Raw genomic sequence first — 13146 nt, 5'->3', positions numbered from 1 at the left:
GAAATTAATTAAAAGGTTTATAAATTGGAACTACTTGAAACTTATTTACAGTATAGTCTCATATATTTAATCTTACAGGCTCATGAGCGACTGGAAGATTCTAAACTTGAGGCTGTCAGTGACAACAACCTGGAGCTGGTGAATGAAATTCTTGAAGACATCAGTCCCTTAATAAATAAAGATGAAAATATTGCAGAATTGGTTGGAATACTCAAGGAACCTCATTTTCAGGTGCCACCTTTTTACTGTATATTAGCAACTTACTGTATCAGTGTCCACATATGGATCTAGGAATAATAATGAAACAAAACCTCAACTGTAGCAAACTTTAATATGTAGGATTTTACTCCGAATGAAAGGTAAAGCAGAAGCCATGTGGGGTTAAGAATGAGCACGATTTTATTCTTTGATATCGCCTCAAGAATATCTTCACTCATTGTATTAAAATCCACTTGATTTTCTGTTATAAATCTTGGCCAAACATTTACTTTGTATATGACTGGAGTTTCCATAACAATTCCCTGAAGGCTTCGTCGTTAGCATTTCCAGGTGGTCTCAGTTCCTGACACTGACCATTCTGCACTTCGGTTCAGCTGTTGGCATTCATACTCATATGTAAGATGTACAGTTTTCAGAGTGAAGGAACGTGATTCCTCTGTGATGTGATCTGCACTGCACCTTAAGTTGAGACTCTGCATCCCTCTCACTGTTGCTCTACTTAACATAAATGAAGTTTTGATATATGCTTGTCAAAAGCAGATGTTTTTCCATAGCTGCCCTTCTATTACCAGCTTCTGTACTGACCCTTGAAGATTAGGGTTTGTAAATCCTTGGCAGATTCTGGATTTTCTAGGCAGGCTTCAGCTGACTTTAGTACTTAGCTGCAGGTATCCTGTAGAATAACATAACCAACCTTTTGCCACAGTATAAATGTGCTTCTTTTGGCAGACAGGTATAGAGTCATAGATGTTTTTGGGGTATGTGAGTTTAAACACACTTTTTTTTCCTAAATTTTCAGTTATACATTATACAAACATAGCAGTGAGGTGCATTACCATTCAAAATAGATAAACACTGGAAATGCTGTCAAGCTGTGGCCTGTTGGAAGAAGGAACACTTTAAGAGCTCAGCTTTTGAGGTAGTAGCTATTCCGAGTGCTGACAGTTCCTCTGCCTCTTCTGAAGAGCAGTATGTTGTCCTCCCTTGTGCTATTACTTGTCCAGAAGGGCATCATAACTAAGGGATCAAAGACTATAATTTGGAGACTTGCTGGTGAATAAACCTTCAAATCAGTCTTTGATCCCTTTGCAGAAATTGGTACTGGAAAAGGAGAGGATGAGTTTGGAGGAATTGGTAGTTACAATGCAAAAAGGTTGGAATTGGGGACCAACTGGTGCAGTGACAGACCTGACAAACATCCATTGTGTTAGATAGAGAAACTAAAGCTGAGAAGTTGAAGAGCATGAATCAAAAGATGAAAAGGACTTAAGTGAAGAACTTGCTGGAGTAGACTGACTCTGAAAGGCACTGTAGCGATGATCTCTGAAGAGAGATGGCAAAGACCAGAGACCAGCAGGGCAAAGAATCTTTGTGGTGGAGACTGGAAATGGCCTGTAGGAGACTGAGATCAAATAAGAATTTTAATTGGAGTGAATAACCAAATAGTAAGGCAAAGCCAGCATTCATTCCTGCTCAGTGGTCATATTTACAGAGAGGCACAACATCGTGTTGGTGTCAGTTACACCATTAGTTCAGGCTTAAGCAACTTACACATTTAACTTAAAAATTCCAAAGTAGCTGGTGAACAAAAATGCCAATAGTTGCCCTATTTCTTATACATTTTTTGTTGTTTGATTTGTAAAGAGCAGACTTGAAATTGCATATATGCTACGTTAACTTTACAGTTTTGTTCTGATCTTCTGTTAGTGCTTCCTAATTGTATATTAAAGGTCCATTTAACAAATATATCTTCTGTTTTCCTTCCCTGTCCCCAGCAGTAGGCATCTAGTGAAGACTGTAAGGCTACGACAAGCCAACAGTGATACCCTCCAAAATGTTTTGTGAGGATTTAGAGATTTGTTGCTCAGACTTCTGAATGAGAAGTAGTATCATCCACCTGTGGTGGTGTTCTCTTCCATCAGCTTGTTCAGTTGTTTGTGAACCCATGTAAAAATCTGGCATTCACAACATTGCTTAGTGGAGTGGAGATGATGCTGTTTTGTTTTTGAGACTGCCTCCTGTCAATTTCACTTAATATCCCCTTGCTTTTGTGTAGGAACAGTGTGAACAGTTTTTCTTAATCAGCTTTTCCACGTTACTCATGATTTGGGAGACCTCATTGTATATGTATGTCTGTCTGTCTCAAATAAATAAAAAGAAGGGAAGCAAAGCTGTGTACAGCTTCACAGTCATTCACAGCAGCATGGATTTATGAAGTGGTGTAATAATTTCCATTGCATCTCCTACTCATTGCTTAAAAATTCCTAGTATTTGTTTTGCCTTTTTAAAAGCTGGTAAATAGAACAGAATAGTTCAGTTGGAAGGGACCTACAATGCTCATCTAGTCCAACTACCTGACCACCTCAGGGCTGACCAAAAATTAAAGCATGTTCTTAAGGGCATTGTCCAAATGCCTGTTAAACACTGACAGGCTTGGGGCATCGACCACCTCTCTAGGAAGCCTGTTCCAGTGTTTGACCACCCTCTCAGTAAAGAAGAGGTACGTCTAGGCTTGGTAAACATGGAAGTGGGTTGGTTTTTTTGTTTGGTTTGGTTTTGTACTGTTTAAACCTCTGAGATACCACTTCTGAGTCTGTCAGTTAATATGTTAAATTAGGATTGTATTTTCCCTTGCAGTCTCTGTTGAATTTCATTTGCCTTGATGCTCATGAGGTGCTCCTGCAGGTTACAATCAGTTGTTTTACTCCTCAAATAGTTTAGCAGCATCAGCAAACCCTGTCATTTCACTTCTCACCCCCATTTCCTAGATCACTTAGCTGACATGTCAGTGTATTGGCAGGTGTAGAACTGAGCCCAGATGCCTGTGGGAAATCCCCTGGTGACATGAATTGTGAAAACGAATACTATATTCCTGGCCCCAGTTTCCCTGTCTTTTAAGCAATATTTTCATCCACTTGAGAGCCTTACTGCTTATCCTATAGTAGCTTTGTTTCTTCAAAAGGCTTTGATAAAGGAGTCTATCAAAGGCCTTTTGGAAATTGATCTATATTATCAACTGTAACTGCCTCGCTGCCATGCTTGGTGACTCTTTCAAGGAACTTAACTAGATTTGAGAAGCATGACTTCCCATGATGCTTTCCCATGATCTATTTTGTCCAGTCATTCTGTTTTTTATGGAAACTTCTTCTAATTTGTTCAGTATCAACATCAGACTTACTGGATTGCAGTTTGTTGATTCTTCCTTGGAACCCAGTTTAAAAATTCATGTAATGATTATTGCATGCTATGAACAAGATTGCATGCTGCTTCTTTCACTATACCGTTGAGTGAGTCATGGGTATGTAAGAGAAATAAGCTATTTCTAGAGCTCCCCACTTCATTTGCTGCAAAACCTGGATGGTACAGAAAGAATTAGGTAAGAAAGGAAGAGAAAAGACTATTCAATGGTTAAGATAGTTAAATGCTGCCCTGGAGAACTAACCTATCCTTCACTCTGTCAGAATTAGAGTTCATCTAAAAAAAGAAAAAAGAAATGAAGGAGCTTTAAGTTGTGGGTTTTTTTTGTTTCTAAGTGCCTGTTCTGAGGCCTTCAGTCTAATTTGCAGAAACAATGACCAGTTTTGGCTGCGGCGTACAGGCAAAAAGCAGCTACCTACTTACTTTTTAAAGTAGATCTGATGTGATTCAGTTTGGAAGCCTAAAATTAGGGTATACTTTTCGGCCCTTAATTTTGTGCTTCCGTTCCCCATCTGGAGGCAGGCAACAAAGACAACTGAGGCCAAAGTAGTATTATTTTGATGAAGTGTTTTTATTTAACTGATACCATAGTTATGACCACTCTAGAAGAGCTTCTAGGAAAATTTGGAGACCAAAATGTGGATACAATATCTTTTCTAAGGCTTGGGGAGGCTATATATCTCTCTCTGTGAAAAGAAAACAGAAAATTAACTAAATACTCAGGAAGTAAGTGCCATCCTTTTTGCCTCATTTGGTGCAAGGAGGGATATTCTAAATTCTGCAAGAAGGGACCTGTAAGGAAGAAAGGAAAAATACAATGTCATTTGTAATTATAGAAAATGTAATTTGCATCCTTTGTGCAGTTCAGTAAATGTGTAAATAAGCCACCTTGACTTGACTCTTTTAAAGTTTCATGGACACTATTGTGTAACTGTTTTAGAGGCCGATTCTGTTTTTTACAAATGAGTGGTGCCACCTTATCACAACGTCATCTTACAGTTGTAACCTACCTTGGCACAGAAGTATCAAATGTGGTATACAAGTCATCAGTGCAATAGCTTATTTGAATGTATCATTTAGTGCTGAAAATACCAAATTACAGAACTTCGTTTCTTTTACACATTTTTACAAAAGATACATTGGGGAGGGACTGACTTACGGAGTACAGGTGCATGTATGTTTATACTATTATGTTTGACTGTACCCTCCCTTTTCTCTCTTCTCCTTTCATGCCTTTCTTTTTCTTTCCTTCCAGTTTTTACCCCTTTTAGTTTTACCTAAACTTTTCAGGGTTCAAAGTGTGGAAGATACTAAGTTCTTATGAGTTTTACAGTATTGAAGAGCCAGCTGGCACATGCAGTGCATAGAAAAGGCTATAGCAAGTCTTGCCAGACAGTAGCTGGAGAGCAGAGGAGTGGTAAGAGAGGTTGCCTTGAGGGAAGAGGGAGGAGTTGAAAGTATTGCACCATTGGAGTGGTTAAACATGCAGAAGAATCACTTCTGCTGCTTATGGAAGAACTTGTTCAGTTATTTTCACCTTTCCAAGAATTATGCAAGCCATTCATCCTAAATAGTAGATTCTGCTGGCAATAAAATACTTAATCTGAAAAGCAGCCAATATTTTCTCCTAATGGTTAGCTTTATAATGGCTAATCATACGTTTAAAATGTTTCATTTAGAAAAGTGATCTTAAGCTGCCTCCTAGACAGATCTAATTTATAGGGTTATTTTTCCCACATATTCATGCCTCCTTACCAGCCCCCCTGATTTCCCTAAGGTCTTAAATTATTTCCTCACTTTTCCAGAACAGCCTTTAAAAATCTCTTCTTTTCACATGTACTTTAGGGGCCTGTAGTCCATTTATTAAGTTATAATTTTTAAACTGTGTTATCAGAGTAGACTAGCACATATTTGGTGCATAGAAGAGGAATGGAAATATTTTAAGTACTTCTGAGGCCTGAAGTGTGAGGAAAGGAGTCCTAAATTCAAGACCATAGAGCTGTTCTACTCTTGTGTATACCCCCCACACCCAGCCCCAAATTTGTAATTTAATTGTTTGATTGGATCAGAGTTGGGGAAATAGTTATCATATAGGGCAGGCAATGCTTCATAACTTGTATAGATTGTGCTGAGATTTTTTTTTAGAAAAAACAAATTTTGAATTTTAACTTGGCTTCAGCACTGTAGAGAGCCTTGGATGTTTCATGTTTCTTTGTTTACTGAATTTTGAATTACTTTTTTATTATTATTATTTTTTTTAACCTGTCAAATAAGTACAGCCACGGAAAACTACTGTAAAGAAGTCAGTATGTTCTAAGTTTATGGATTACTTTATGACAGTTTCTTGCACAAAGGGGTCATACTGTCTGCCACAGGACTGTATGTCCGTTGTGTGGTATCTCTTGTGATACACAGAGTTCTTCTACATACCTTATTCTAGCAACTTTGCCATTTTTTCCATGAGAACCTTTCTATGGTTATCCAGTCTTGGATAGTCAGCTGATCCTGTTTACGTATGTGGTATGTAGAACACTTCTAACCGTTTTATGGTTGTCGATTATTCAGTCCATGTTGTTTTGCAGACTTTGGCAGTGGTTTTATAAGTATTCTAGCACCAGTATGGGAAAGGTCAGATTCCAGGGGAGCTCTGGAATTGCGGGAGCACAGGATGTCACTTTTTCGATACCGTAAGAAAGAAACAAGTGAAGTTCATGCAACTGTATTTCTCAGATCATTCAACCATATTACTGAAATAAGAAAGTAACTGTGAGCGACATAAAATGTTGGAGAGTAGTCCAACAGTGGATACAGACACATGGCCCCTGTTGCCAGGTGGCTTTGTTTAAGCGTTCTTCAGGACTGTATGCAGTCACCTGGCTGGCTGGAAACAGTCTCGTAAAACTGGTATAGATTCTTGAGTTTCAGAACTGAGAGTTAGGTATGGGAAAGTAACAAATTAACTGTGGCTTGTTTTAAGGAAACCAATAAACTACTTTTCTTAAGGAAACCATTTTATAATTGTGGGCAGCAATGTACAGTCCCTGATAGTCCTTCTGTGCCTCAGCCATCATGTAAATAGCAGGAAAAAGATTTTGTGAATGAGAGATGGTTAAGTAGGAGTTAAAAGAATTCATGCTTATCCATGAAACTGAGTGAATAAATAGGATCAGAACGTGGATGATGGGATCAGATTTAAGAACTGAAGAATGTTACAGAGCATGTTAATTTGCAAAGGATGGCACATGCTGTTTGCTTAGTAGTCTTTTTTGACTGTGGATCAGCTTTTAATCCATAAATTATATGATCATTAAGGGCAGGGTGCTGTACAAGCATGGTTATGTGTAAGGCTCCATGAGAAATCTAGTGGTTTGTGGCCAGAAAGTTTGGGAACAATTTGTTCTAGCATGTGACCAGAAGAGAAAACTGGAAGTATCCTGCTGGTGCATCTACCTGGTTTTGTCAATGGTCATGTGTTAAAATGTGTTGTTGATACTAGTTGATTTCATTTTGGAAATGTAGAAAGATCCAAAAATGTTGTTTGCAAACATTGGGAAACAGAGATCTGTTCTCCTGATTTCTGGATTGGATGTGCCTTGGATAATGAAGAATTGGAAATTGCTACCATCAGACAGCTGCTTGATTTAAATAAATGATTGTTTTTACTATTTAATTTGATTTGGTTTCTGTCCACAGTATCAGAGCAGCCACAATAAGCAGCTGTCTTTACAGTCTTAATGGCAGGGACAGAATCAGTGAATTAGTACCTCCTTCTAACCTCAAGTTGAAATATTAACAGGGTCATCATGTAATGGGCAGATTAAAATGACTGTTCAGGTTTGTGACACTTTGAGGGCTTGCATGTTGAGCTTAGCACTAAACTAATATGGTTGCACAACTTTTAGGTTGGAGGTGACTTAGAGAAGGATGGAGCAGACTGCATAGCAAAATTGTAAAATTTGCTTAAATGTCACCTGCTCATCAACTCTACTTTCTAGTAGTTTGCTCTCTTCCTCTGGCATGTGCATGTCACTAGCAGTGATAGTCCCTATGATGTTCTGTCCTCAATGTCTTCTCTTTAGGTACTTATTTGACACCAGTTGGAGATCTAACTTAAGAGCATTGCTCATCAGGTCACTGTTTGAAACAAAGCTATGTTGTTTGAGGCCTAGTAGGCATCTCCTCTACTTGCTTCTTTTCCTCTTCCTGTACATGTCAGTAAGACTCTGTACTGCAGGATGCTTTATCTTGAACTACCATATATGGTGGTTATATGGTGTCCCTTTTCCTCTTTAAGACAGAAAGTCTTCACTGTCTTAATTTCACAAGTTTGATCTTGTTTTACCTCTATGTGTTGTCTTATAAATACTTTCTTTAAATCCTGAAGTATCTTTTATGAGAAAATCAAGTCTAAATTGCATTGTCTTCCAAAGATGATTATATTTATTTGGATCTCTTCCTTTTCATTTGTACTTGCGTATGTGGGCTGGTGAAAACACCATTAAGTGTAAGGTCTGAGCTCTTGCCTTCCAAAAAGTGAATTCTGTCAACTTGGATTAATTTGGTGCTAGAATTCTGCCTTGACTTCATGCAAGCAGAAAGCACTCGTTCTGCAAATTGCTAGAAATCCTTGCATACCTGTAATTATCTTTAATTTACAGTTACTTCCAAATTACTGTGGAGGAAAATTTTATTACATTAGACACAAGTATCTAATGATGAGTTATCTTCATTTTTTTTTTTGCAGAGGGTTGTTCGTTTACTTTAAACATTTGCTCAGATACTGTCTCATTAGGTGAAAGACTATTTTAGGTACTCCTTTTTCCATCTTCTTCCCTGCAAGTTCACATATTCCTCCCAAATTCATTACATTTCCGCTATACTTCCTTCAGAAGAAGCATTTGTATTTACAAAAGAGGGCATATTTGCTAAGACAGTAGGCTTTTCAGGCCATGTGAGTACTTGTATTTCATACAAACACAGAAGTGAATTTTTGCTCCATTCCATGTGAAGTAATAGTTTTAAGATCTGGTCCCAAAAGGGCAGTTTCAGTGGTTATTCAGCACTAAATCCTTTTGCAAATGATTATTTCATGATTTAAAAAAGGCTTTTTCTGTTTCTTTACAGTCACTCTTGGAAGCCCATGATATTGTGGCTTCAAAATGTTACGATTCCCCTCCTTCTAGCCCAGAAGTCAATAATGCTTCGGTGAACAACCAGATTGTTCCAGTAGATGCTATTCGTATTCTTGGAATTCACAAAAGAGCAGGAGAACCACTGGTAAGTAATTGAAGATGAGTATGTCTTTATTTTAAAGTGTGAGTGAGAGTGTTTGCGTGTGCCCCATTTCTTGCATTAAGTTTTAATTCTTTCCATTATTATGTTGTGTAATTTAATGGGTGATAGGATCAGTATTGAGAGATTGAAACAAGAATATATTTGTGTGTTCTCCATCCTGTTCTGTTTAAGAAATTATGGGATAGTGAATAGGCAGTCACTAGGCTGAATGACTTGCTAGCATAACTGACTAACACAACATGTTTGGTCCTGATACAAAATGACAGGATTTCATGCAATCAAGAACAATACAGTCATTGTTCAGTTGTATGAAAACCTTGTCTGAAAGCACTTTTGTGTCACCTGACACTTATCTGTGTATTAGGAACTCTTATACTGTAACTATTAGTGTCTCTCTTCATTGGGGTAGAAAGAATATCCCATAGCTGTATATTTTTGCTTGAGATAATGGTAAAATGAAATTGAAATTCAAACAATGGTGTCGCATACCTCTTTCAGGGTGTTACGTTTAGAGTTGAGAACAATGATCTGGTAATAGCACGAATTCTTCATGGTGGAATGATAGATCGACAAGGTCTTCTGCATGTAGGTGACATTATTAAAGAGGTGAATGGCCATGAGGTTGGAAACAATCCAAAAGAATTGCAGGAACTGCTGAAAAATATTAGTGGCAGTGTGACTCTGAAGATTCTCCCCAGCTACAGAGACACTGTTATTCCTCAACAGGTCAGTAGTACATTTCGACAATTCTGTCAAAAAGACTTCTGCTTGGTACTGTATTGCATAAGATTATTCTAAGATTTTGGATTAGACATATTTTGATTATTTTCTGTATTTAATGCTAGCAGGAAGGCTAAAATGTTGATACCTGTATTCACCTTTAAGTACATTTTGGAAATGGGTTTATTCAGTAGATTAATACCACACCTAATATGCCTGCCTGAAAAATTCTAAGTAGTATCTAAGATTGATAAGCATTTGTATACCACATATAAAGCACGTTTCTTTGACATCCAGTGACCTCTGATGACGTAGCCACAATCACACCAAACTGCAGTGAACCGCATGTGTTTATAACATGATCAGTGTCTGAATAATCTGTTTCATAGGATTCAGAAACATATTTAATTCAACAGATGAGCTTGAACTTGTTGATTTAAGTAGGAACTTGGATGGTGGCTATTCCTTATCCTTTTGTGGTTGCTGTCGGCTGTCGATTTCCCCACTCCAGAAGTAACTTGTTGCTCTAAATCAGTGCATTTGAAACATCTTGTAAAACACTCCTTCAGGCAGTGGATCTTAATGCTTGTGACTGTAATAGACTGTGCTTACATTGAATAGATGCTGAGGGAATGTGCTGATTTTGAGGCAGGCGCACTGCTTCCTTTGCTCCCCAACCTGGTAGAAAAAGTCAAAGATGTTTCCAGTCTACTGATGCAACTTACTGTTTCTTCCCCTGCATCAAATTTGAATCTTAAGCAGTCGCATATCTGAATCTTAAGCAGTTGCATATCTTGTTTGTTTTAAAACATCGAGTTCATGGCAAAATTAATTCTTAAGATTCCACCAGCCTTGAATACAGTGCTCACATTCTGAGAATTTTTTATATTTTTAAGTAATTTAAAGTCAGAATACTAATTGAGTTGTATATACTGAAATGCAAAAATGAGTGTTTTGTAATACATTGTCCAAAAGAACAGCTGTTTTTTTATTTTTATCATGAAGCTCCTTCAGCCAAGGTTTGCACTGCTGATTATTTGTACTCTCTCAACTGGTATATGTAAGTTTTTTCCATAGATCGTATTTCACTTGCCAAATGCAACTTGTCAAACTTTTCATGTCAAACTTTTTATGCTGTAAGTAAAGACATTACTTCAGTTTGACAGATAAATTAGTAAGAATGTATTTCATAATGTTTAAGCTTTGTAAATTTTTATACATTTCAGGTTTTTGTGAAGTGTCATTTTGATTATAATCCATATAATGACAACCTCATCCCATGCAAAGAAGCAGGTTTGAAATTTTCTAAAGGAGAAATTCTTCAGATTGTAAACCGGGAAGATCCAAATTGGTGGCAGGTTGGTAAAAAGATTTAAAAAATAAAATAAAAACTGAAAAGCTTCACTAGTTGCCTTAATAACAAACTCTTTAAATTATGATCTACTTCCATTTAACAGTAGATAAAAGAAAAAATATTTATACTGCAATCCAATTTCAAGCTAATATCAAGATATTAGTAATTGAAATTGAACTAGAAAAAATTCAATGGTATAAATTGTATATGTAACACTCATTTTGCTATTACTACTATTTATTTGTCTTTGTTCTTGTATCGTAAGCCTAGACATTCCAAAATAAGTTTAAGCGGATAATTTCTAGCAGAAAGTCTTAGGTTGACTATGTTAACTGTGGTAAGCCTTCCCTGACAGCGACTGTGGAAGAAGTGGACCCCTTCCTGAGTGCTCAGAGTTGAGGAGAGAGAGGGAAATTAACCCTGTGGATTTGAAGAGGGGTGAGAATAGCTATTTGGAGAAGCTGTATCTTTTATTTCCACAGTGGTGGTCAGTGTCTTGTGAGCTGTTACATGCATGTTCATAATCAAAGTGTTTGGCGCTATTTCAAATATTAACAGTTCATCCTGCTTTAAGGTTGTATTTCTACATTCAGTCCTTCAGTAGAAACGTAATCCAGTGTTTATACTATTTTTATTTTTTCAAGACACTATACACACAATTAAACATCATCAGTGCCTTTGAAAATGGGACGAATGAACCTTTAAGACACTTTTCTCAACGGAGATACTCAAAATTGCAAGTGGCAGTGGCAATCTAGGCAAAGAGTTTAGCATTATTAATTTCCCTTTCCACCCCTAAATTGCTAACCCTTTGCTAAGTAACAAGCAATAGTGAGCCAAACGTTACTTAAGAGCAATATATGTATGACTTCTTTAAAAGCAACAAAAATATTTGAATATACATCAACATCTGTTGCTGAATTCTGTTGCTTGTCAGTGACAGTAATAACAGAAAGAAGGTGAATAAAAAGTGTGAGGGAAGGCAGAAAATTTATTACTGCCAAGTTAATTAGTTTCAGAAGTTAGACACTCCAAAACCCTGGAGTAGTTTGACATTTAGCTTACATGCTGTCTTCTGTATTGCTTTTCAAATTCTCCAGCTTGTAACTTGTGGGAGTCCAGGATTAATAAATCTTAAATCTTATACACTCGATCAGTGGCAAAAATGAAATGCATTAAACCAGCATAGTGTGTTGCAAGTATTGCTATGCAGATCACGGCACTGGGAAATAAAGTTAGTTTTTCCGTGTGCTTTCTAGAAATGCTAGACTGCTACTGAAAACTTGCTAACTGTAAAAAATCAGTTAGTCATAGGTAAAAGCATACAAGTTGAAAAACAAACAGTTCCTGTTAGCAAGAGACAGGCCAACCAGTTATGGAGAAGAAAAGTGTAACATTTTCTAACTATGTGTTTGTATGTGTTAAGCTTGCTGAGATTTGAGCTTGCCATGAAATTATTTTATGGAGAATCTTAGCCAAACGTTCATTACCAGAAATACTTAAGTTACTGAGATTTTAAATCTGTAGTTACTTAGTGCAAAAAGCTTGAAGGAATGATTAGGTATTCACTGTTTGTGAAATGGGAGTTAATAAGCTGCACTGGAACCTGTTTGGAGCAGCTCAAGCATACAAAATAAGGGTACTTGTGTACTAGAAAGTCTTGAGTTTTGTCACTTGAGAGTTCAATGTATGGAGCCACAGAATTCCATTTAGGATTTTGATGCCAAAAGTTTATAGCTATAGGAGCTTACTAACTTCATGGGAACCAGTAATGAAACTTGTATCTTTTATTTAAGTTTCCTGATTTTAATACTCAATGGCAAGACACTGTTATTGTAAGACAGAGTTTTAATATCCACATCTGAGTTTGAATTTCCAAGTCTCAGTAGTAAATGTGTCAATACTCACCATTGAGGAACTCTGGCAGTGTGAAAGTCAGTCAATACCATGTCGATGAGAAAAATGCTTCTCACAAGTTACCTATGATTTTTATTTTTTATTTTTCCAGGCTAGTCATGTCAAAGAAGGAGGAAGTGCAGGGCTTATTCCTAGCCAGTTCCTGGAAGAGAAGAGAAAGGCCTTTGTTAGGAGGGACTGGGACAACTCAGGTGAGATTTAATGAATTTCAGGAATAGATTTTGCTCTGACTCCATTTGTTTTGCTTTTCCTGCCTTCATAGATACTAGAAGACCGCTGTGTGAGAATACACAGAAAATTGTGAATGCTAATTATTATATTTTGGCTTTGACTGAAGGACAAAGCCAAAAGTCTATCTTTAGTCTTCATAGACACAGGAATTAGTTTTGCTACCTGCTCAGGAAAAGCTAAATGAGGTGGGAAAGGCATAAGAATTAGCTCTT

At 37.1% G+C, this 13146-nt stretch overlaps 1 protein-coding gene across 5 annotated transcripts in view; it reads left to right on the top strand.

Annotated features, from left to right (window-relative positions):
* Window positions 1–13146, top strand: part of PALS2 (protein associated with LIN7 2, MAGUK p55 family member) — a 61530-nt gene that overhangs the window by 40191 nt on the left and 8193 nt on the right. For all 5 annotated transcript variants that reach the window (XM_072854126.1, XM_072854123.1, XM_072854122.1 and 2 more), the window contains exons 3-7: window positions 79–231; window positions 8542–8694; window positions 9211–9438; window positions 10659–10790; window positions 12795–12894. In XM_072854126.1, coding sequence (XP_072710227.1) covers window positions 79–231; window positions 8542–8694; window positions 9211–9438; window positions 10659–10790; window positions 12795–12894 — 766 coding nt within the window. The remainder of the gene's footprint in view (window positions 1–78; window positions 232–8541; window positions 8695–9210; window positions 9439–10658; window positions 10791–12794; window positions 12895–13146) is intronic.

This window comes from Ciconia boyciana, chromosome 2, assembly GCF_034638445.1.
Source record: "Ciconia boyciana chromosome 2, ASM3463844v1, whole genome shotgun sequence".
NCBI lineage: Eukaryota > Metazoa > Chordata > Aves > Ciconiiformes > Ciconiidae > Ciconia > Ciconia boyciana.
Note: the sequence above shows the minus strand (reverse complement) of the source record. Positions and strands in the feature narration are given on the sequence as shown.